This window comes from Stigmatopora nigra, chromosome 16, assembly GCF_051989575.1.
Source record: "Stigmatopora nigra isolate UIUO_SnigA chromosome 16, RoL_Snig_1.1, whole genome shotgun sequence".
NCBI classification, from domain to species: Eukaryota; Metazoa; Chordata; class Actinopteri; order Syngnathiformes; family Syngnathidae; genus Stigmatopora; species Stigmatopora nigra.
This window is the reverse complement of record NC_135523.1, coordinates 2,371,865-2,393,266: the sequence shown is the minus strand read 5'-3', so window position 1 is coordinate 2,393,266 and position 21,402 is coordinate 2,371,865. Positions and strand designations below refer to the sequence as shown.

Genomic DNA, 21,402 nt, shown 5'->3' with positions numbered 1-21,402 from the left:
ACTGAAAAATATAAAGATGTTATAATTTGGGCATAAAGAGGTTAATCCTGAAAAAAAAAAAACCCATAACAATAAAATAATTGTATTTATTTTGCAAACTTTCCATCTGAGAAAATATCAGCTTTATCATGTAAAAAGTTGTACTTTTAGTTTGAACTGAAACATCAAAAATGACAATGGATATTTTCACTTTACAGAATTTCCACTTCAGGAAATCACATTTTTTTTGCCTCCTTTATAAACTGGAATTCAAAATTTGAGCTCATGTTCATAAACCGCCAGAAGCAGGAGACTTGCCCAACCTGAAAGGAGCCCAATGTTCTGTAGCAGGAACGCCGTGAATGGTCGCCCGCTCTGACAACGACTCATCTCAGGGAGCTAACGGGACAAAAAAAAGGGAGAAGTTAGATTGAGACAGAAGATTAACATTTCCTACTTTATCTTACCATTTCCACCAGCGACAAGTAGAGAAAAATCCCTGCAGTAATCGCAAAAATCCACTGCTGCACTTGAACTCCATCTGAGATGAAAAGTCCAACATAGAGGCCTGCAAACGCCGTCAAGGCGCTGCTAAAATTCATGATGACGGCCGTCTTGACGGGAAGTCCAGAGTTCAACAGCACTGCGAAATCCCCTTTAAGCAAAAAAAAAAATAATGACTGTGTTTTCTTTTTCATGTAAAAATCCACATTAAATGGTCACAGTGTGGTAACAAAACTGAAATGATGATGTTTGGGTGTAGTCCTCACCCATCTCATGAGGGATCTCATGGCACAAAATGGCCACGGTGGTCGCCATCCCGGTCTCGGGTGAAGAAGAGAAGGCGGCGCCCACCGCAAGACCGTCCGCCAGGTTGTGGAGGCCGTCGCCCACGATGATCATCACGGCGAGCAGGGGGATGCCGGCATCTGAGGGGAGAACATTAAATCGTCAAATGAACGTTAATTCGATTTTATGTGGGGTACACCATTTTAGATATATTTAGATTATTTTTTTTTTATAAATGGATTAAAAGCCCTGAATATTCCGTTTTTTATAGATCTAAAACAATGTTTATTTAAGCTTTTTTAAAAAATAGTTTGAGATTTTACAAAATGATTTTTTGAACTAAAAACACACAAAAATGGATTAAAAAATGACAATTATTGATTTAAAAAGGGGGAAAATCAGGAAATTTATTATACATCTATACTCTTCATTTTAATTTGGTCCTAAAACAAAAAGTCGGCCCTGAAAATTTACTCTCCCGGGCCACACAAAATGACACGACGGGCCATATTTGGCCCCCGGGCCGCCACTTTGACACCAGTGATTTTACCTAATATTCTTTAGTCTCATAAAAAGGAACAACCAAAAATCATATTATTCAGCAAAATAACCAGTGTCTTACTTTGTTGTGAAGGCCTTCGCTCCGGAGATGTTTCTGCTTCTTCATCCAAAGGTCCCTGCTGGAAAAGACCAGTCTTCTTAGCCTATCAAAGTGGATTGGACGCAGACCAATCATGAACTTTACCAACTGTATGGTAGAGGTGGACTTTCCCCTCCGTGATGGCGCCTCGGAATTCCCTCGAGAGTGGCTCTGAAGGACAAAAAATGAGCAGAGTTGCACTTGAAAAATCCAATTAATCTCCTTCTCAAAGAACTTACATGAACATGCTGAGGAACCAAGAAGAAGAAGAGCCTCTCCATGAGGAAGAAGGCGTAGATCCCGCCCACCACGCCGAGCATCTTCCACAGATAGTCCTTCTGGTCCGGGAGATGTTCCTCGTCGTGGCCGTGAAGGTCCAGGATCTTCGAGGACAGAAAAAAATTGAGTTGGGAACTTCAAATGGAAGATTCAGGAGGTTTTACCTGTGGGATGAGATGCAGGAGGGCGTCACCAGAGAGGGTCCCCACGGCGAGACCCACAAAAAGCTGCAGGATGAGGGTGTAGGTCTCCTGGCAGGAGTTGAAGAAGATTAGGCAGATGCCCAGCATGGAGCCCAGTGTGATGAGCAGCACCGCCGCTGTACTGTAGCCGTACTCTGTGTCCGTGTAACAAAACAAAAAAAAAAGAGAAAAAAAACATGAATTGTCGCAGTTATTTTTGGGTGCTATTCCACTTTTGTCCACAGGGCGGCGAAAGTGGAATGACTGACATAGTAGGTATTTTGTTACATTGCATTTCCTCAACACTTAGTCAACAAAATTACCAAGAAGGAAAAACATAAGTGAAGAATAGTCAGAATATTAATAAATTAAAGTTAAATTAAAATTATGAAGTTAACGTCTTTCTATTATCTTTATATAATGACAATAGAACAAGCCTATTTATTCATTAAAGCTCATTCCTATGCTTTTTTCTGTTTACTTTTAACATAATTCATAAGCCATACGTTTCTTTTAAAATCCATATCACATATTCTCATTTTATACTAGAAATTTGCCGATTTAGGGAGTAAACAAGAAGTCTCACTCTCAAAAGCAGTAGGTTGACGGGAGTCTCTTGCATCCCACTCTGGCGAATCACAGGCCTTGACAAGCAACTGCTGGATAATAGCTGGACACATCTGTCCAAAGTGCTCCTTGGAGATGGCTAGTTGTGGACTTGGGGCAAAAATATTCACTAGCTGGTGCGCTGAAAAGCAGACCTGTGTTGATTCAAAAGACAAGACCATTTAGTGAGTAGTTATTGCTTCATCTTGTAGTTTCTCCAAATTGTTTACCTGCTCCCAGTTCTCGGCATCATCATCGCAATTATCCGACGAATGTCCCAACTGCCGTTTCTTCCTTCCATGAGCATGGAGCTTCTTTTTTTCTCCGCCGATGCCAAGCCGGTGAAGCAGCTCCTCCAGATCTTTGCAAAGAAAAACGTTTAACGTCTTTCTAACTGGACTTTTTCACCCTATTATCATCACCGCTCTACTTCTTATCACATCTTACCCAAAAGTTCCAATTCACTGGTACGATTGAGGGACTTAAAGATGAAATTGGTGAAGAACGCTGGTGGTGGGAGGTTCCTTTGTGCGAAACAGTGACCTTGCAGGAGGTGACGGATGATAGCAGCGGATACTTTGGCCACAGATGTCCCAACTGCTTCGTCTTTGGCGGTGTCGAGCAGGTGGGCGGAGTCAATACACTGGAGGAGACAAAGTAAAGAGTGTATAGATATGGGTTGTTTTGTTTGATTGAAAAAAAAATGTGTTTTTTGTGCCTGGAAGTCGGAGAAGGTAGAACTTTCTTGGTTGGATGGGTTGCTATGTCGGTTGAGGATCTGAAGAATGCTCTCGAGTTGATTTGGATTGGTGAGAGGGAGGAGGTAGGATTCGTATTTGAGGACGGTGGAGGACAGGTGGCATGCGTCTTTTAGGTGGACAACGTAGTAGAGTAGAAGGACAGAGAGACGCTGGAAGCCGTCCTCGGTCAGGTAAGGTTTTCCGTCGTCTTCTAGCACGGACAAGGCCACGTCTGGTGGAAGGCACTGGAAGGAATTGAGTGGGGAAGTTGGAAGCTTTCCAATCAGGAAAACTGGATTTAGAGTTGATGCCAAAATAAAAGCTTGTGATTTGGTAAGAGCACTAGACGTCGAGTGTTCAAAATTCCTAATTCTGCACAGTGGAGTGGCCTAGCGTCTATCTACACTCCCAATTTAACCACGCCAAATGTAGTGGTACTATAAAATAAAAGCCATACTGCACTAACTGTAAAGTTCAATAACTTAAAACCTCTCCACAAACAAACATTTTTTTTCAGCTTACCTCGTCACAGACTTCTGGAGACCCACCAATCCTCTCCGGGCAATTTGCCGCCATCAAAACGGCGGACACCAAACTCCCGACTCGGTCCTTCTGAAGACGTGCTTCTTGTTTTTGAGTGAACGGCAGGTCCAAAACGCCCAAAACTTCCCGTAGATCGGATTCTGCTTTGACTGCATTGAGTAGACATATTAGTAATAGAAGAAATGGCGGAAAAGCCGATCCCCGGGGGGACATGTTGTAGTAGATGTCGTCCCGTAATGAGGTGAGCATCCACACGAGGAGTCTCAGCTCGAAGTAACCCTGACGCGGAAGCCAAAGCTGGGCCTCTCGATCCACAACAAAAGGATTAGTGCAGCCAGTCAGAGAGCACGGGGGTAGGGTTCTGAAGCCCACGGGGGGTTCCAGGGGGAGAGCTTAATTAGAAGTTAGAAAAAAAAAAAACTTATGTTGGCATTCAGGGCTTGGAGAAAAAAAATTACATTCATTAGAAAACAAGGTCACCACCGGGCATGCTTTTGTCAGATGTGGTACATTTTGTACATACCTCCTCAAAAGGACATATTTCCATCATAATCTGACATGTTAGTGGTGATTTTTTTCTTAGGATGTCCTCCCTTGTTGGGTCAAATCGACCTGGAATGGTAAAAGGCAGAAAAGGCCTTTTCAAAGAGTGATGTTTACCTGTCGATGTGTTGAGAGGAGACCACTAGTTGACTGTTTCTGGGGGAATTCCGGGTCCTGAAAAAAAAGGCTATTTGGAAGTAAGCTCTTGGGGATTAGAGTTTGGGTTCTGTGGAGAAAGTTGCAAGTTAGCTAGCGCTAACTGATGCTAAAGGTCGATATTATGTTACTAACTTATTGGAAGGATACAAGCAGAGAAATCTGCTTAAAAGAACAGTTGTATATGTTTTAAACTACATTTTCTTTTATTGAATCTATTTACAATCTCATTTAAGATTTTACAAAAATACCAGATGTTTCGATTATTGGCTGTTGATTCTTCAAAGTAAAAAAGTAAATTCTATGTACATTAAAAAAATCACATTATTTGGAGCAATATATATATCATACATTTCCTGTACTTTTGCTGATTAGCATAGGAAATTGAATTGAATTTATTGCTATCCTACGCTTGCTCGTTCTGCTCAATGTTTCCCACCAAGTTCTTTGTGTCCACCAAACCTCGGATGGGATTATTAAAGTACAATTTATTGATAAAGGTGGGCTCCCCCGATGGGGAAGGGGATGGAGCAGGGATCTTTTTCTTGAAGACCAAGATTGCAACGAGTCCCGCTAAGGCCAGGACAACCAGAATCACCGCCACGGTGATACCGGGAGAACCACTGGAAGCCTCTTCCATGACGTGCACTAATAAAAAAATGGCAAGTGTGAACATTGGATACACAGAGCACAAAAAATAAGTACTCACAGACAGCTGGAGGCTTTTCCGTTGGCGTGATAACTGGAAATATTAAAACAAAATGTAAAGGGGCTTTAAAGAGAGCCCTGGGGGACACCAAGTTGAATGAAGCGGAGGTAAGTGACTTTACCTTTGCGCATTTTGCAGATGTACGATCGGTATCGGCTACAGGCAGTGGTTTTCCATTTTCCACTTTCGGAATGGACCGAAACGCAGGATTCTGTTCCTGGACTGTCCGCACCCCAGTTGGTGTAGTCCACCGCGCTGTTGTCAATCCAGGACCACTTACCTTTGATAAAGAAGTTGCCAGGTTTACCTTAGATCGTAGTAGGCTTCCAGATAATAAGGAATAGCGCAATTCCTACCGTCGTGGGTTTTGTAGAGGCCGATCCAGAAACTTTTGGCGCCGTCCTGTAGGAGTTCCAGATTTTGTTGGATGAAAAAGCTCTCCTGGGGGTCTTCGATACTGGCTAGAGTTCCCCCTGAAAGACAGATATTTGGCAAGATGTCCTACTACGTACGTAACCTGCCAAAACAAAACGTTGCTTACCCATTTTTAGACATCCTACAGAAGCGTGGGCCCAATTGTCCACTAGCGAACCGAGGAAGGAGTAACAATGACCTCTGAAGGGGATCCAAGGTCTATTCTTATTCGATTCTGGGCAACTACCGGCTAGTTGCGGTGGATCTGTTGGTGCCAAGTCTGGAAAAAATAGGACAGAATTTGGGATTGGTCGAGTTGGCGGTAAAGTTTTAAATTTTTCCTGACCTAGTGAGCTCTTGCATAGCGAGTAGTAGTTCTCTTCACAAGTGGCCGTCTTCCAGGTTTTATCCACGTCGATGTACACGCAGCCATAGTTGCTCTTAGGCTCGTCTTTGCCCCAAACGGTGTACAACAGGCGCCAGTTATCCACCCATTGGAAGCGACCTCCAGTCTAGAAAGCACAATGAAAAGTAGGAGAACCTGACAGGTAAGGCAAAAGACGGACTTGGGTTCCTTAGGTTTGCTTACCACATTGCTGTTGAGGCCGATCCACACCGGCTGGTCGAATTTAGAAATCTGTAGTGTTACATAGGCCTGTGCTACGGGGTCAAGAATGCTAGCTAGCTCGGCGTCATCGCCCTGGCATCGCCTTCTCGCTTCATCCCAGGTCATTTTCTGGGTCTGCATCTTGTACGAGTCATTTCCGAGCTTGTAGAAGGCCTTGGGGGACGGGGTGGTGACTGCCGGTGCAATCTGGGAGTCTTTGGAGAGAAGTCTTAGAAGACAATTGGTCACAAACGCTCAATTTATCCGCGGGGCAACTTACCCAGGTTCCGTTTACAGATAAAGCCACGTTTTCCGCCGCAATCGTCCACCTTCCAGAGACCCTTCTGTCTGGCGACACTGCCCACCATCACCACACAATCGAAAGTCTGAGGACAGAAAACGTTACAAAGGTGCCTAGGTACTCGTTTTATGGACACGGGGCGTCAAAAGACCTCCTCGTAGAGAGCATGGCGTCCATTGGGCATAGACGTCGGATGTCCTTTGGCCCAATTGGTGTACGATACGCCACGGCCGTCCGTCCACACAAAATGCATCTCCCAGTTGACGTCGTTCATGCCGATCCAGAGGTCGGACCCGTACTTTAGCATCTGCGTGGTCAGGAACGCTAGACAAAGAGTTTCAAAGAGTTTGAAGATGGAAAATGAAGTCTTGGAAAATATAGTAGTTTGGTTTTACCCAGTGTAAACAAAGGGGGATTTGCATTAGTCTTTTTAAATCCATAGTTTTTGGCAAGATTGTACAAGTTTGGGGGATTTAGAGTCCTGTTTTGAGATTGATGGAAGTATTTGTGCTACTCTTAAGAATTTACAGATTAATTACCATATTTTCACGGCTATAAGGCGCACTGGATTATAAGGCGCACCCTCAACGAATGACACATTTTAAATTTTTTTCCATATATAAGACACACTGGATTATAAGTCTATTTTGGAGCAAATTTCAGACTTTTAAGTGCGACTTATATTCATGAAAATACAGTTTGTTAACTCATTGATCGCCATTGAAGGCGGTAAAACATGAATGCCAGTGAATAAGTAAAAAAGGTCTTGACGTACCTTGTTCCTTCTCATTGACAATGGACACCAGGTTCCCTCCCTGGGTTTTGCAGTACTCCCTGGACTCCTGCCATGTTTTTCTATCAGCACCCTCAAACTTGTAGCACTGTGTCAAACAGATAAGAAGTCAAGGTGATGGAAAAAGCCGAGTGCCGACTTGAAAGAGATATATTTTTTATTTTTTTTAGGATAAAGTGCTCATGCTTGCCTTTCCTTGGAAGGACTGCCACTCGGGGGCGCAACCCCCTTTGGATTCAGGGCTGGGCATCACGGTGGTGTTGACAAATATGCTGCTTCTTTTGCAAATGGAGGGTAGCTCGAAGCCGCAGTTGATGTCGTTCCAATAGCCTTTCATTTGGGTTTAGATTTTTTTTTTTAAATTGATTTGGTTTCAGTTTTGATTCATTTATTTTTTTTAAATAGCTTTAGTAGGAAACAGTAGGCTTACCCATGCTTTTGTAGATAGTCACGCAGTTTTCGTCATTGTTGGCAAAGTTGGGCTCGTTTTGTTCCCATGCAGTGAATGTGACTGGGGTGTCGTCCAACCAGCTGAAAGTAGATATATATAAAAATGTGTGGATTAAGAAAATTCATAGATATGATCAATTTTGAGGGGAAGATATGTTTAGTATTTTTCCTTTGATAATGAAAAAGATTGGATTTCTGTTGCATTTGAAGGGTTTTATTCCTTATTTTCTTATAAGATTATATTAAGGTGATTAATAGATGATATTTTTAAACCATTAAATTAAGATCTAAATTTTTATTTGTAGTTGTAAAAAAGGTTTTATTTCTTATTTTCTTATAAGATCATTACTCTAAATTTTGAGCAAATATTATTGCTAGGTGATCAAAAGATTATATTTTTAAATCATTAAATTAAGATCTACATTTTTACTCCTGAAAATGTACAATATTTTTCTGAGATAAACGCTCTTATATTCCTCTAAATACTGAAATTCAATGTGAAACCTTTTGAGGTTAGTGTTTATTCCTACTTTTTATCTGCATAAAATATATTTATGTTAATACCCCATTTTTTCCAGGAATAAAGCAATGACGACTTGGAAAAAAAGGCTAAAAAGTATTTGGACTAACCTGAAAGAGTGGTCTAGATTGACAGTGAGGCCAATGTAGTACTGGTCCTCGGAGCTCTTGACAATCTGCCTCCACAGAAACTTCCGCTCACTCTCCGCCGTAATGACGGCCAGCTCGGCAAAGTTCTTTTTGCAGAACGCCCTGGCCGCCTCCATGGGTTGCTGCTCCGTGTTGATGAAGTACTGCGAGTCGTTGTAGAGCAACCAGCCGTCCGCAGTGACGTTGACCGCTAGAAAAACGTTTGTTCTCTTAAACTTTGTCCCATTTTAAACAGGCTGACGACTTACTTGGAGTGACGAGGACTGGTTCGGGTTTGGGAGTGGCTCCTGAAAAATATCACAAGGCGTCAGACATTTTCTGGGGTGTTTTTGAACTTGTGGTTACCTTTTTGTATCTGGCAAATCCAGTCGTTGTAGCTCTCGCAGTGTCGATCGTTCCAGTGTCGGCCGTAGTAGGTTTGAACTTCGGCGCAGTGTTCCACGTCGTTGTAGTTGTTGGGCTCGCCGTAGCCCCAGTTCTCGTAGCCGTACTGTGGAGGGGTTTGGTAATTAGTTTTATTTGTGGTCATATTTGAAGAAGAAAATGTTTGGGCCTTAGAGGGGGGAAAAAGTGGACGTCTAGGTGGGATCGTATGATAAAAAAGTTCTAAAAAAAGGATTTCTTTTGGTTAAATAAGGTAAAAAAAATGTGAATTGTCTGAAAAATTGAGTTTTTTGGAATACGTTTGCTAAAAAAAATGTGAATTGTCTGAAAGATTGTTCTTTTTGGGATTTTCTAAAAAAAAAGTGAATTGTCTGAAAAATTGTTTCTTGAAATATCCTAAAAACATGTTTTTATCGTTAATACATGTCCTGTAATTAATCAACCAAGATGTCATTTCAAAACTTTTATCAACTTTTTGAATTGGGCTTTTCTACTTCCAGGTTGTGGGTCCTAATCAGCTAAAAAAAAAAACATTGAAGTTGTACTCACAGGCGATTGGTCTGTCCAGGCGAAACCCTCATTGGTGCCGAGCAGGCTGAGTCCAATCCAAGCGGCATCAGATGAATGAAACCTTAAGGACAGTGCGACTTTTGAGCTTAAATATGTTATCATGCGCGCAGGTATTGACGTACTGTGCATTCCTGAGGTCCTGAGCGTCATGGACGCTCATCAGATCACCGCCGATGGCAAGGCAGAAGTCTCGTGCTCCGGACCAGGTTTTCTTCAGGTCCTTGCTTTTTGTGTAGACCTGAAAACATCAACGACAATCGGGTAGTGGGCCAGAAAGGACTTGGATGGTGGACGCTTTGTACCTTGTAGCAGACGTTTCTGTTCGCCACCGGCGTCCAGTCGGGGGCACAGTTGAGGGGCGGCGTCGTGGGTGGCACGGTGGTCATGTGGACGCCCTCGGCGAGTTGTTTGCAGATGTATTTTTCCTGGCTGTTGCAGTCGACGACATCCCACAAGCCAGCCGAGGACCCCGTTGCTAAGGCGACACAGCCTGTTTGACGATCTGCAGGTCCGAATCACAATTAAGTTTTTATGGATAATTTCTTAGAGAAAGTGTCTAAATCAATTTTTGGGATATTTAATGAACATTCACCTCCATATTTACTGGATTAAAAGTCGATGAATGGTATTTTTTAAATACATTTGAAAAACAAATATGGAAAATAGTGCCCTTTTTCAATTTAACATACTAGGAAAAAAATAACAAAATCTGTAAATATTCTCTATATTTATTATTCCTTTTTAGAAAAGTTTTCCCTTTTGAATTTTGGAAGAAATTACCATTACTATTATTATACAAATTGAAAAAAGGCAAATATATATATATATATATATATATATTAAAAAAAACAAAAAATGCAAACAAAAAAATGGACAATAATAACCCAGTAAAGTACCTGGCATGCCCACATTGAAATGGGTAAAGGACACTTTGTGCCCGCTGGTCCAAGCAAACGAATGCGAGTCTTCTTCTTTGAAGAATCCCATCCAGAAGTACTTTTCAGGCCTGAGACCCACTAGGCTGGTTAGGAAGGCATTTTCATACCTGCCAAGAAAACCAAAACAAAATCAGCAAAATTCCACAACAACAATCTCCCTATCTCTCAATAAAACACCTGTCGGCTATGTCGACGAGTCTCCATCCAACTCCCGAGCACGCCCGTTTGGCCTCGTTGAAAGTTTTCTTCTGGGTTCCGATGGTGTAACAATACGAGCCATACCTTAGCGAACCCTGGTAAACAACACCGTTATTTAATTTCCAGCCAAGACGCTGACGTATTTCCCGATTGTGTATCGTACGCTCTTGCATCCCGGATTGGTCGCTTGATGACTTCCTTCAACCGCTTTGGACGAGGCCTTTTTCTTGCAAAGGTAGCCATACTCCTTCTCGCAAATAGTGTCGGCCCATCTGCCGTCCTGAGGAGAATTTGATACTTAGTTTAGAAGCGGCTAAACAACGTACTTGGGTTTGATTCCCTACCTTTCCCCGGATGAGTACGCAGTCCTCCTGTAGGTTGGTGGCATGGGTGGGCTCGTCCACTAACCACTGGGTGAAGGTGACCTGGGATCGGTCAGACCACTCGAACAACATTTGGTTCCTCTGGTCGTTAAGGCCGATCCACAAGACGTCGGTTGGCTCTGGGAAGAAATTTTCGTTAGAGTTCCAGAGAGACTGAAAGTGATGAGTCTAGGGTTTTATTACGGTATCCGGATTGGGCGACGATGAAGCTCTGTTCTTCGATGTTGCGAATGCTGGCGAGGTCGGCGTCGTCCCTGCGGCAGGCGGTCAGAGCGTCCTTCCACATTTTCTTGCTTCTCTCCAGGTAGTAACAGTTCCCGGCGTAAGGGAGCCAGTTGGTGGGGCAGAAGCTGGGCTGGTCAACTGGAACAATAACAGAAGTTGCTAACTCCAAAATGGCTGCTTTGAACTAAATTGGCAAATGTCCCATGTCTTTTTCAGCATGGGTCCTGGAAACTTTTTGGTGTGTCTATACATAGCAGAATTGCCTACCAAATTTGACCTATCTCAGTACTACAACTTCCTTAGAGAGTTGGCATTTTCAACAAAAAAAAACCAATAACAATAATAAGAGTTGCTAACAAAATGGCTGCCTACAAAGACTTTTTTACGAGTCTACTCATGTTAGACAAGTCCACCAAATGTCATGTTACTCTTTACGACCTGATTTTTTTTCTCCCTTTATTTTTGGGCTACCAAAATCAGCCAATACCAATCCAAGAATTTCACATAAACTTACTAGCCACCAGTGGAAGACTAGTGGAGTTCCCTTTACGACAAATATATCCCAGCTTCTTGTTGCAGTTATTGGTCTCCCATTTCGCCGCCTTGCCCGCATTCACAGTGGCGCAATTCATTCCCGGATCAGACGATGGGTGACCTGTCGAGACAAAAAAAAAAAACTCCTGACAAACTTGCTTACAAAACGCACGCCCAATCATTCAAACTGACCTGGCGCCCAATTTAAATATCGGAAAGGGTTGGCGTTGCTCCACTGCCATCCCGCGTCGTAGTCCAGGCTGTTGAGTCCGATCCACAGGGAGCTTCCCAATGTGCTGGTAAGTCCTGCGTAGATTCAAGCGACCTGTCAAGGTGCGTCTCGGACATGGAGACAAGCTTAACTTACCTGAAATGTAGGACTGCTCGTGGAGCTCCACGATGCTGAGAAGGTCGGCGCCCTGCTGCCTGCAGCTCTTCAGGGCTTGGTGCCAAGACAGCACAGACTGGACGTTGCGTTGGTACTCCACCCCAGTCACCGGGTCCGTGTCCCAGCCCGATGTCACTGAGCATGAATGGAGAATGTCACAATATGAATGAATGGGTGTAGTACTGTTTCTTTTGCAAGATTTGTCTTACTTTTTGCACCAATGGAGACATGGCAAAAGGTATAAGTGAGGCTTGATCTTGACTTTTTGAATATTCAGTTTTTTATAGATCTAAAAAAATGTTTATTTTAGCTTTTTTTAAATATATATTTTTTGATTTTACAAAATTATTTTTGAACTAAAAACAGAAAAAATGATTAAAAAATGACAATTATTGATTTAAAAGGGGGAAATCAGGGAATTTAATATACATCTATACTCTTCATTTTAATTTGATCCTAAAACAGAAAGTCTGATTTACTTTCCTGGGCCGCACAAAATGATGCGGCGGGCCAGATTTGGCCCCTGGGCCGCCACTTTGACACATGTGCCTTACCCTATTCATGTATTTTCTTATCTATGTTGCTTTCACTTATTAGGCATAACATTCTTTTCTATTTTTTTAAACTGTACAATAGGTCATCTTGACCGGCAACATAACGAAGCATAAAAAGCCCATGTGCAGTCATTTTGCAAACATTGCAGAAGGGAAGAAAGGGAAAAGAGGAAAACAAAGACTGCTGACAAGTCAGGACGCGAGTGTACGTTGTCCTATCGCCGGGTCATAAACCTTAATTGTTAGCATTGACCTCTTTGGAAAAAAAAAACAATCTAAAGGGTTTGCACCTACCTTTAGTGGGACAGAATCCCCACTTCTTCTCGTTGTTGTAGTCGGCCACAGTGGCGCACCACATTTGCCCGTCGGAGCGACCCGCCTTGGTGCACTCCGAGTACCACTGCTCGCCAAATTTGAACGGGAACATGCAGGGGGTGCCGAAGGAATTGCCCCCGATGGTGAAAATCTCTGTGGAGAAGCAGATTGGAGTTAAGTGAGTTACCAGTATTGGTATATGAGTGAAAATACTTGTCTAATACAGGGGTGGGCAAACTTTTGGGCCAGGGGGGAGACATTGACTTTAAAAATTTGACAGATGGAAAGGAGTCAGCATAAGATAGGATACATATAAAAAAGTGCATCCGTTAACAGTACATATGAAACATAAACAGGAAAAAAGGACTCAAGTATTAACATACTCATCACTCATCATTAAAGTCAAAAGTATAAAGCACTAAGTCAAGTAAGTAAAGGAATGTATTAAGAAATATTAAAATGTCATTTAAAAAAGATAAAGGGGCTGTAAAACACAAAAAACAAATAAGAGTGGACACAGCTACTGGCTTCTTGTGGCGCCATCTTGGGAAACAAAAAAAAAATACATTATTTGGACAACGTCAGAGGGCCGGATTAAAAGATTTAGCGGGCCAGATGTGGCCCGCGTGCCATAGTTTGCCTCACCTAGTTTAATAAAAACAATATGAAGTGTTATATTACTTTTACTGCTCTATAAATGTGTATCAGCAAAAGATAAAACTGCATCGGATGGGAAGTTATATAAATCAGATTCAGGAAATCACTGTTATACATTGGAATTAAAAATGACCTTTACCTTGATATCCCTTGGAGCACAAGTCTAACCTTGTGCCGTAAATCTTCCACCGACTCCACTCTCCCGAGCCCTTGTAGATCATCAAGTTCCTCTCATTGAAATTCCCCCAGTTGAGATGCAGGTCGCGGTCTTTCAGTCCGAATAATGTCTGGTTCTTGCACTGCCAGCGTTGCAATTGGCTGCTTTCGTCACACTCGAAGAGCAGGACCTTGACCCAGTCCTTGATCTCCACGGCACCCAAGCACAAGTTGAGGGATAGGCTCAAGAGCCTTTCCGCCGACGCCCATCGGAACTGTTGCTCCTTGGCGTGCGGGTCACATCGCGCTAACGTGATGGACGACGCTTGGACGACTCGGACGCACATGTTGTGATTTTGGTTGAAGATCAGGAAGGAGCCACTGTCTGGAACACAAATATTAATGATAAATGGAACGACAAAGTAATTAAAAAATGATACGTACCGATAGTGGCGGCGACAGCGCCTAGGAGGAAAATCAGCGGCGTGATGTGGCGAAACAGCATGATGGAGGTTGTGGGCGCAAAGTGGCGAGTTGAGCGGCCGTGGCCGCCGCATCTCCTCTCCTTCGGACATCCTGTCACATGGCGCTTGCTCAAGAGAGAGAGAGGTTAGGCAGGAGGGTGGCGGTGGGCCAATAGAAAGTCGGGAATTGTTAGGTGGTGGGATGCAAAGAGAAATTAAAGGGCAATTTGACCTGGTGTGTCTTTAATGATATGTGTGGGGCTGTTGGTTAATAAATCTTAAATATAATAGACTCAAGTGGGGAAATGTGAGTTGTGGGGAGAAGTATTTGTGGGTCGCTATGGCTTGTTGCGTGTGGGAATTTAATTAGTTGAATATCAATTTAACTTTGGAAATTACTCGGTATACTTGTCATATTTGGTCGCAAAATCCCATTTGGTAGATGTACATTATTTTTATAGGTTTAGAAATAAGGGTGAAGCAGTTTAAATTACATTTTTTGTCTAATTTGGGGTAAGCCTTGGACTTAAAAATCAGTACATTTTATATGTCAATTTGAATAAGTGTGCAAGGGGAGGTGAGCAAAAAGCTGATTGGACAAAATTTGAAGAATGTGGAACCCCCGCAAAAATAAAAGCCCCCTTGGGAGATGTGTCCAGTTTGCAAAGATGACACAAATCAAATGAGAAAAAAAAGCATAGGAGGAAATCCTGCTTCCTAAGTAGGGAAGAGCTCCAAAATGCTAGCATTCAAGTTCTAAATACAGTTTAAATTCAAACAAAAATCAATCAAGTTGCTTGACGATTATTCACATTTTAGTCGAAATATTTAATACAAACTTAAAGCGGAAGCTAGCGAGAATAAATTCATATTAACTGTCAATTTCTAATTGGACAGACGAGTTTGTGGCTAACAAACTCAAATGATACGAGGCACTATTTAACTATTGCAAAGTTGTCCAGTTTTTTTGTGTTTTTACAAGTACATTCTCTGCCTATTGAAGATCCTGAGCTTGGTCATACAATTAAAGTAAATAAAAGCTAAGCACACCAGCAGATTTTTAAGCAAATAGAGGAGCGGGCTAACCAAACCAAAAGAGGCCAGCAATCCAGCTCGCACAAAAAGAAATGGGAGGTCCTGGAGGAGGACGCCAAGCCAGGAAAGTGACGGATGGTGCGGCGCCACCACCACCCGCAGGCAAGATAGACAGCAGAAAACGTAAATGGGGCACACCCAGCCCGTGTAGCAGATCGGCGGGTGCGATGCCACCCTCGTCATTTCCGCCGTGTCCATCCAGAACAAGAAGCCGTCGACCAAAACGTCGGCCCGGGCGTCGCTAGCCCAGAGGAACCCGAAAGGGCCGGAGCGTGGCGTGCCCGTTTGGACGGCGCCCGGCTCTATTCTGACGTTTCCGGGTATTCTTGGGGTGTTATTGTGTTCTCTTCTTAAGCCTGAAATGCCCCGTGTTCTGTCGCCAACCCGGTGACCCGCAGGGGAGCCTAAGGCTTGCCCGGGTAGACCTAGACCGGGTAGTCTGGATCCTGGAAGGACTGAGGAGATGGGGCTGATGTGCTCCACGTGGGTTGAGACGGTAGAAGGGACATCAGGGTTTCTTGAGGTGACGTCATCTGAAGGCACAAGGCGGGAAACTTACAATGTGTCAGGATGGTTAACACTTGGGGGAGGTGCTTAGGGGGGGGGGGGGGGGTTGCCGTTTGGTTGCATAAATAAAATCAGAAGCAGAGCAAGATGTTCCAGAAAAATATGTCATAAGAACATTATGGGGAGCCCCAAACATGGTTCATGTCAAGGAACGGTATAGGAGCTTTACGAACTTTACTGTAACTGTATGACTTGATGAAAACATGGCGACACCACTTTTCAAAGCAAACATTCCCCCTATTTCCCGTAAACTCACCCTGTATGGTCAACTTGCAGTGGCGTATCCTTTCTGCGACATCCATGCAGATGAGGGAGAAGAGGATAAGCGACACGGGTAGCTCGACGAATGTGTCATGGCGGAGTTTGTGGAGGATCTGGATCTGAAAAGACAAAAATACTTTTAGGAATACAAATATTGTTTCGAATATAATCACATTTTTTTTTTAAACTTTACTTTGATATATATATTTTTTAATTCCATGTACATTTTTGTAACTATATTTACTTTAATATTTATTTTAGTATTGTTACATCTTTTAGTTATTTACTATTATATATGTATATATTTTTAAGAATACATCTTAAGATGGCAACAGCATTATTACACTAGCACATTCCAACTAACTTGACATTCCCCTGAGTCAGGCCTTAAGAAAAAAGCCAATTTGCACTGCATTTTTTTTGTTTGTTTTTGTTTCTTTGACAGCCGATTAGCGTAAAAGCCAAAAGGTCCGGAGGGGGTCACGCAAAGCGGGCAAGTTATCCCCGGGCCACGAGCCAATCGGGAAGTGAAAAAGTGCCTGGTGGACACAGCAAGTGACAAGGAAGACAGGAAGAGGAACCCGGCTGCTTATCAGCGCCTCTTTATCATCACAAACGACCCCTTTGGGTCGTGGCGTCGTCCAATCCACGCCATTTGATGCTCAAAAAAAGGAAAGACGCATATTTGTCGTACCTCGGAGCTAGCGATGAGGAAGGCGAAACACGGCACGGTGGAGAGGATCACAAAAACCAGGGCGACGGGTCTCCTGGATGAGAACAAACAGAATAAATTGCAACATTAAATTTGACTGTTATCAATTTTTAAGTCTCACCACTTTTTCCTCCCGACCAGAAAAGTCTTCTTAGCAAACACCAAATACTTTAATGGCACCCAAATGAAGAGCGCGATGGACGTGACGTAAGCCACCGACGAGGCCACGATGAGCCAGTAGACTCCGACACCCCCGCTTTGGACCTTGGCAACGATGGCGGCGAAGCGCTGCATGACCACCAAGAGTGGCGCGCACAGACCGGCGAACTGAAGCGCCTCGCACGCCGCTAATTTCAGCGTCCGGCCGGAGCCCATGCTGTGAGGACACCGGGACGGCGGGGGGAGCGGGGCCCAGGGCGTCCTCGGTCCCCGCCGCTGGTATGTTCCACGTGGCGAGGGCCTTAAAAGTGCTGACACCAGGTCGCCATTGTGCCTGTGGTAAACAAAAATGGGAAAGCATGTGGAGGGACTGTTGGCTTTTGTTTTGGTAAAAAAAATGTGAATGGTAAATGTTTTGGTTACGTTTGGAATGATTATGCCTGTGCTGGTGATTTTTTACTACTATGTTGTGCTATGTTTGACCTTAAACATGCTAAATCAATGTGTTATACTGCCGCCAAGCGGCTAATATGTGTACAGCAATATTGGAGGAATAGTTAGAGGAGAAAGTAGGATTTAAATAGAAAATAGGCGGGTAAGTTATGAGCTATGAGGTAGTACACCACGGGGTACACATTGTGTATGATATGTCGATGTATTTACCTGAATGGGGCGTGGTTTAAAGCTGAAGTAGGTGGAGTTTGTCTGAAATGGGCGTTCAGCAGCACCACCACTTTGTTTTCTATTTTCTTGCATTTCATGGTACCTAGTTTTTGGGATACAAGGATGAAAACAGGACTTATTAATATGATTAATAATGCTATAATAATGTAATTGGTTGTTTTGACTACTTATGTTGACTGCAAATATATTGATTTATGTATAATTGTTATTTAACCACATGTGAACTATAATGAAAATAAAACCTTTCAATTCAAAGTTGAGTGGTCCTATTCCTCTTGAAGCCAGCAGACGGCAGCAAAACACAGCTAGCCACCCACCTCGCCGACTCCGCCACCCCCTTGGGGGGCCCCCCCATTCCTCCAGCTGTCACCTAACTTCCCGGGACGCCAGCCAGGCAGCCCAGCCACCACCAGCATGGCGTCCAGCGAGGAGGACGGCGGGGCGGCGTCGGAAGAGAAGGAAAGCAACAACCTGAAACGGATCAGAGGCAAAGGCACAGTGGCTACGGCATGGCTCACCTTCTACAACATCGCCATGACGGCCGGGTAGGTGGTCGCTAGCACCGGGGGGGACGGGGCCGGACACCCCGCCGCTGGAATGAATGGAGCGCCGTTCTCGTGTCCAAATAGGGCCGAGTGAGAAGGGAGGGCGTCGAGTGTGAAAGGGGCCGCTGGTGTAAGTTTAGACGGACGCGATGACAAGTGCTCTATGGGCACATTTTGGGGGACATTTCTTCCTCTTCTTGGGTCTTGAAAGCAAACTTAATGCATATTTTGAAAGGAGATTCTTACCAGGCTTTATTCGTGTCCGTGAAGAGAAGTGAGTTGACTTTTTTCGCATGTTGTTTGTTGTTGTTGTTGAGGTCAGGTGGTTGGTCCTGGCCATGACCATGATGCGCTTCTACATGCAGAAAGGAACCCACAAAGGTCTTTACAGGAGTATAGCCAGGACGCTCAAGTTCTTCCAGACGTTTGCTTTGGTGGAGGTAAGGATGGTGACGTTTGATGTACTGGTTTTCTTCATTTGGCCTGTGAAAATGGGAAATATTAGCAATGTAATGGTTGTAGGATGTAAACAACAAGTTGGCAAGTTGTGTGTATTGATCATTTTTAAAAGCAATTTTAAAGGTTTGGGAATTTTCTTGTTATGTTGCTTGTAGTCGTTAGCAGAAAATATTAATATATTATATTATTAGGTATATTAGTAATGCAGTTTTTGGGGGGTGGCTATGGGGAATTTTAAAGTATACTATAATATTAATGATGATACATGTTTATAGGTGCTATAATGTATCTTCTGGGTAAATTACTTTTTCAAAATAGTTTAGCATTAATAAAATCATAGTATGATACTTTTGATTGTACTTACCTTTAATATAGTTGGTCAGTTTTTCTGTTTATAACAAAACATAATTGGACAGTAGTATAGTACTTACATGTTTTGAAATTTAAGTCCTCTCATTTACGGAACCTGAAACTTGGAAAAAAATGAGCACATTTCAAAAAGCACTTAATGGATTTTATTTCTTATTTTTCCCCCTTCAGGTGGGACACTGCGCTATCGGTATGTGACATATTGATTGCAGATTTATTCTGAGCTGTAAATTCGTACTTGACATCAGCACATTTGCTGCAGGTTTGATTCGCACATCTGTGATCGTCACCGGGGTGCAAGTTAGCTCTCGCATCTTCATGGTGTGGTTCGTCACCAGCAGCATCCGACAGGTTCGTCTTCGGCACCCTTGGACGTCCATGAGCTAACATGGTGCTTGTCCTGAATTCAGATCCAAAACGAAGAAAGCGTCGTCCTCTTCCTGGTGGTTTGGACGTTGACTGAAATCACTCGATATTCCTACTACACTTTCAACCTCCTCCACCATCTTCCCTACTTCATCAAATGGGCCAGGTGAGAGTACTATGGTCCAGTAAAGATGAATAAATGGGATCCGCTTGACATTTTTCTTCTTCTTTTAGGTACACTTTGTTCATCGTACTGTACCCGCTGGGCGTCCTGGGCGAGCTTCTGACCATCTACTCGGCACTGCCCTTTGTTCGTCGCTCGGGCATGTACTCCATGAGGCTCCCTAATAAGTACAACGTGTCCTTCGACTACTACTACTGCCTGGTGATCATCATGCTGTCTTACATCCCATGTGAGTTATACGACATGTATGTACTTGTATACACATGTACATACATGTATATACATACATATATACACATATGCATATATACACATACACATATACATATATACACATACATATCCATATACATGTAAAATTGGTAAGTATTTTAATTCAAGAAATATTTGAATTTATTTTGATCTATTTATTTCATTTTATAATGTATTTGTATTATTATTTTTTCTTTACACGTTGCGTTCAGTGTTCCCTCAGCTCTTTTTTCACATGCTACGGCAGAGAAGAAGGGTTCTCCACGGAGAAGTTATCGTGGAGAAGGACGACTAGTTTTATCACCCCGTCGCCATCTTCATCAACCCGGGACGCAGTAATGGAGGAACATCTCGCGGGGTTACGGTCCGAGACGTGGATTATATCGGTCCCCCGGCTAATTGACTCGATAAATCGGAAATACTCAAATCACAATAAACCCCCAACGAGACTTTGTTCCCCACGAAGGAAAATGTGATATTGGTGAGACTATTGATTGACGTTCAATCAATACGACTGCAAAAGGCGGCAATTTAAGTTGCCGAAATGTAACTCATAGAAAATTCAATAAACTGTACAATGGTCAAGTTTTCTCACTAGCTTTCGACAAGAAATACATTAAACATTGTTTTGACAAACCTAGAAACACTTGAGTTAACGTAATTAATTACATTTGTAATGTACATTAGCAAATACTTAAATCACGTCACTTTAGCTGCTAACGTATAGCCCTTGTTAGCTAGGGACGTAAAACACTTTCAAATATATATTCGAAGACACAAATTGAAGTTTACGTTCATAAAAGGTTTCAACATTTCTATATTACTATACACATTAATATCACTGAGTACTAATTGACTAGTAAGGAAGTACTAATTAAAGCATTTAGTTTAATGAAGTTGAACCTACCTGACATCAAACACGGACCGACAGTGTGGCGCAGATGTGACGTCATTAACACACCAGAATTTTGTATTGGCTAATTTGGAGGGGGAAAAAAACCCGGGAACATGAATCGCTTAATCCATAGGGAAATAGCCATTTCTCATAAGTAAAAGTTTCGTATCTTATTAATATTTCGAAGAAAATAAGCTTACAAATAACACTTTCTGACAATTGATTAGTAAGGAAGTATTAATTAAAGCATTTAGTTTAATGAAGTTGAACCTACCCGACATCAAAGGGGGCCGGCAGCTTAGGAACCTCCAAAATGCTTCACTGGGCTCAGCTTTTCCTCCTACAAAAGATGATTCAAAGTTAAATACAGAAAAATAACATTAATAAGCGAAATAGTTCGAAACTTACCGAATATATAACTGTATAAGGCAGTTATAAAGACTCAAACGCCGGCTTACTGAAAAGTGCAGGTGGCGTGTGGCGCAGTTGTGACGTCATGGCTACTTAGGAGGAAGAAAAAAAACCCGGGAACATGAATCGCTTAATGCATACGGAAATAGCCATTTCTCAAAAGTAAAAGTTTCGTAGCTTATGAATATTTGTAAGAAAAAAAGCTTAAAAATAACATTGACAATTTATAAACTAGTTGGTTTCAATTGATAAATAAATAACTGGCAGGTTTAAAGTC

At 42.7% G+C, this 21,402-nt stretch overlaps 4 protein-coding genes across 4 annotated transcripts; 1 reads left to right on the top strand and 3 right to left on the bottom strand.

Moving 5' to 3' along the window:
* Nucleotides 1–66: 66 nt before the first annotated feature.
* On the bottom strand, nucleotides 67–4,328 carry LOC144209714 (zinc transporter ZIP12-like). The gene is made up of 12 exons (XM_077736161.1): nucleotides 3,738–4,328; nucleotides 3,194–3,460; nucleotides 2,923–3,118; nucleotides 2,706–2,836; nucleotides 2,456–2,630; nucleotides 1,852–2,024; nucleotides 1,648–1,791; nucleotides 1,514–1,579; nucleotides 1,391–1,445; nucleotides 750–908; nucleotides 447–634; nucleotides 67–378 (listed from the first exon to the last, which is right to left on the bottom strand). The coding sequence occupies exons 1-12, from the start codon at nucleotides 4,005–4,007 to the stop codon at nucleotides 250–252; spliced, it is 1,953 nt and encodes a 650-aa protein (XP_077592287.1). The 5' UTR covers nucleotides 4,008–4,328; the 3' UTR covers nucleotides 67–249.
* A 307-nt stretch (nucleotides 4,329–4,635) lies between these two features.
* mrc1a (mannose receptor, C type 1a) lies at nucleotides 4,636–14,258 on the bottom strand. Its single transcript, XM_077736160.1, has 29 exons — nucleotides 14,147–14,258; nucleotides 13,686–14,087; nucleotides 12,869–13,042; nucleotides 12,000–12,155; nucleotides 11,825–11,938; nucleotides 11,613–11,753; nucleotides 11,057–11,236; nucleotides 10,835–10,992; nucleotides 10,654–10,770; nucleotides 10,470–10,585; nucleotides 10,251–10,399; nucleotides 9,657–9,856; nucleotides 9,477–9,592; nucleotides 9,334–9,415; nucleotides 8,746–8,890; nucleotides 8,649–8,687; nucleotides 8,362–8,590; nucleotides 7,712–7,812; nucleotides 7,472–7,611; nucleotides 7,264–7,369; nucleotides 6,640–6,812; nucleotides 6,468–6,573; nucleotides 6,170–6,402; nucleotides 5,927–6,092; nucleotides 5,708–5,860; nucleotides 5,523–5,639; nucleotides 5,288–5,446; nucleotides 5,167–5,199; nucleotides 4,636–5,105 (listed from the first exon to the last, which is right to left on the bottom strand). The coding sequence occupies exons 1-29, from the start codon at nucleotides 14,205–14,207 to the stop codon at nucleotides 4,864–4,866; spliced, it is 4,308 nt and encodes a 1,435-aa protein (XP_077592286.1). The 5' UTR covers nucleotides 14,208–14,258; the 3' UTR covers nucleotides 4,636–4,863.
* Nucleotides 14,259–15,089: 831 nt separating this feature from the next.
* Nucleotides 15,090–21,397, bottom strand: LOC144209652 (transmembrane protein 236-like). Its single transcript, XM_077736090.1, has 9 exons — nucleotides 21,123–21,397; nucleotides 20,989–21,054; nucleotides 18,436–18,672; nucleotides 17,887–18,115; nucleotides 17,624–17,726; nucleotides 16,923–17,294; nucleotides 16,784–16,856; nucleotides 16,085–16,208; nucleotides 15,090–15,794 (listed from the first exon to the last, which is right to left on the bottom strand). Exons 5-9 carry the CDS (start codon nucleotides 17,719–17,721, stop codon nucleotides 15,142–15,144), a joined length of 1,320 nt encoding a protein of 439 aa, XP_077592216.1. The 5' UTR covers nucleotides 17,722–17,726; nucleotides 17,887–18,115; nucleotides 18,436–18,672; nucleotides 20,989–21,054; nucleotides 21,123–21,397; the 3' UTR covers nucleotides 15,090–15,141.
* hacd1 (3-hydroxyacyl-CoA dehydratase 1) lies at nucleotides 17,971–20,404 on the top strand. The gene is made up of 7 exons (XM_077736086.1): nucleotides 17,971–18,189; nucleotides 18,512–18,629; nucleotides 19,189–19,207; nucleotides 19,280–19,368; nucleotides 19,428–19,549; nucleotides 19,618–19,796; nucleotides 20,032–20,404. The coding sequence occupies exons 1-7, from the start codon at nucleotides 18,059–18,061 to the stop codon at nucleotides 20,112–20,114; spliced, it is 741 nt and encodes a 246-aa protein (XP_077592212.1). The 5' UTR covers nucleotides 17,971–18,058; the 3' UTR covers nucleotides 20,115–20,404.
* Nucleotides 21,398–21,402: the final 5 nt, after the last annotated feature.

What these genes read in the sequence shown, in the direction of transcription:
- hacd1 (XM_077736086.1), top strand. Translation starts at nt 18,059, where the DNA reads ATGGCGTCCAGCGAGGAGGACGGCGGGGCGGCGTCGGAAGAGAAGGAA. An exon ending in AACATCGCCATGACGGCCGG is followed by an intron (nt 18,190 to 18,511) that starts GTAGGTGGTCGC and finishes TGTTGAGGTCAG; the next exon opens with GTGGTTGGTCCTGGCCATGA. An exon ending in TACTTCATCAAATGGGCCAG is followed by an intron (nt 19,550 to 19,617) that starts GTGAGAGTACTA and finishes TTCTTCTTTTAG; the next exon opens with GTACACTTTGTTCATCGTAC.
- mrc1a (XM_077736160.1), bottom strand. Translation starts at nt 14,207, where the DNA reads ATGCTGTTTCGCCACATCACGCCGCTGATTTTCCTCCTAGGCGCTGTC. An exon ending in TAGTCTTCCACTGGTGGCTA is followed by an intron (nt 11,237 to 11,612) that starts GTAAGTTTATGT and finishes TTATTGTTCCAG; the next exon opens with TTGACCAGCCCAGCTTCTGC. An exon ending in GGAAAAGCCTCCAGCTGTCT is followed by an intron (nt 5,106 to 5,166) that starts GTGAGTACTTAT and finishes TTTTTTTATTAG; the next exon opens with TGCACGTCATGGAAGAGGCT.
- LOC144209714 (XM_077736161.1), bottom strand. Translation starts at nt 4,007, where the DNA reads ATGCTCACCTCATTACGGGACGACATCTACTACAACATGTCCCCCCGG. An exon ending in CTACCTTCTCCGACTTCCAG is followed by an intron (nt 3,119 to 3,193) that starts GCACAAAAAACA and finishes TGTCTCCTCCAG; the next exon opens with TGTATTGACTCCGCCCACCT. An exon ending in GCGAAGGCCTTCACAACAAA is followed by an intron (nt 909 to 1,390) that starts GTAAGACACTGG and finishes TTCTCCCCTCAG; the next exon opens with ATGCCGGCATCCCCCTGCTC.
- LOC144209652 (XM_077736090.1), bottom strand. Translation starts at nt 17,721, where the DNA reads ATGAAATGCAAGAAAATAGAAAACAAAGTGGTGGTGCTGCTGAACGCC. An exon ending in CTGGTCGGGAGGAAAAAGTG is followed by an intron (nt 16,857 to 16,922) that starts GTGAGACTTAAA and finishes GTTCTCATCCAG; the next exon opens with GAGACCCGTCGCCCTGGTTT. An exon ending in TCCTCATCGCTAGCTCCGAG is followed by an intron (nt 16,209 to 16,783) that starts GTACGACAAATA and finishes TTGTCTTTTCAG; the next exon opens with ATCCAGATCCTCCACAAACT.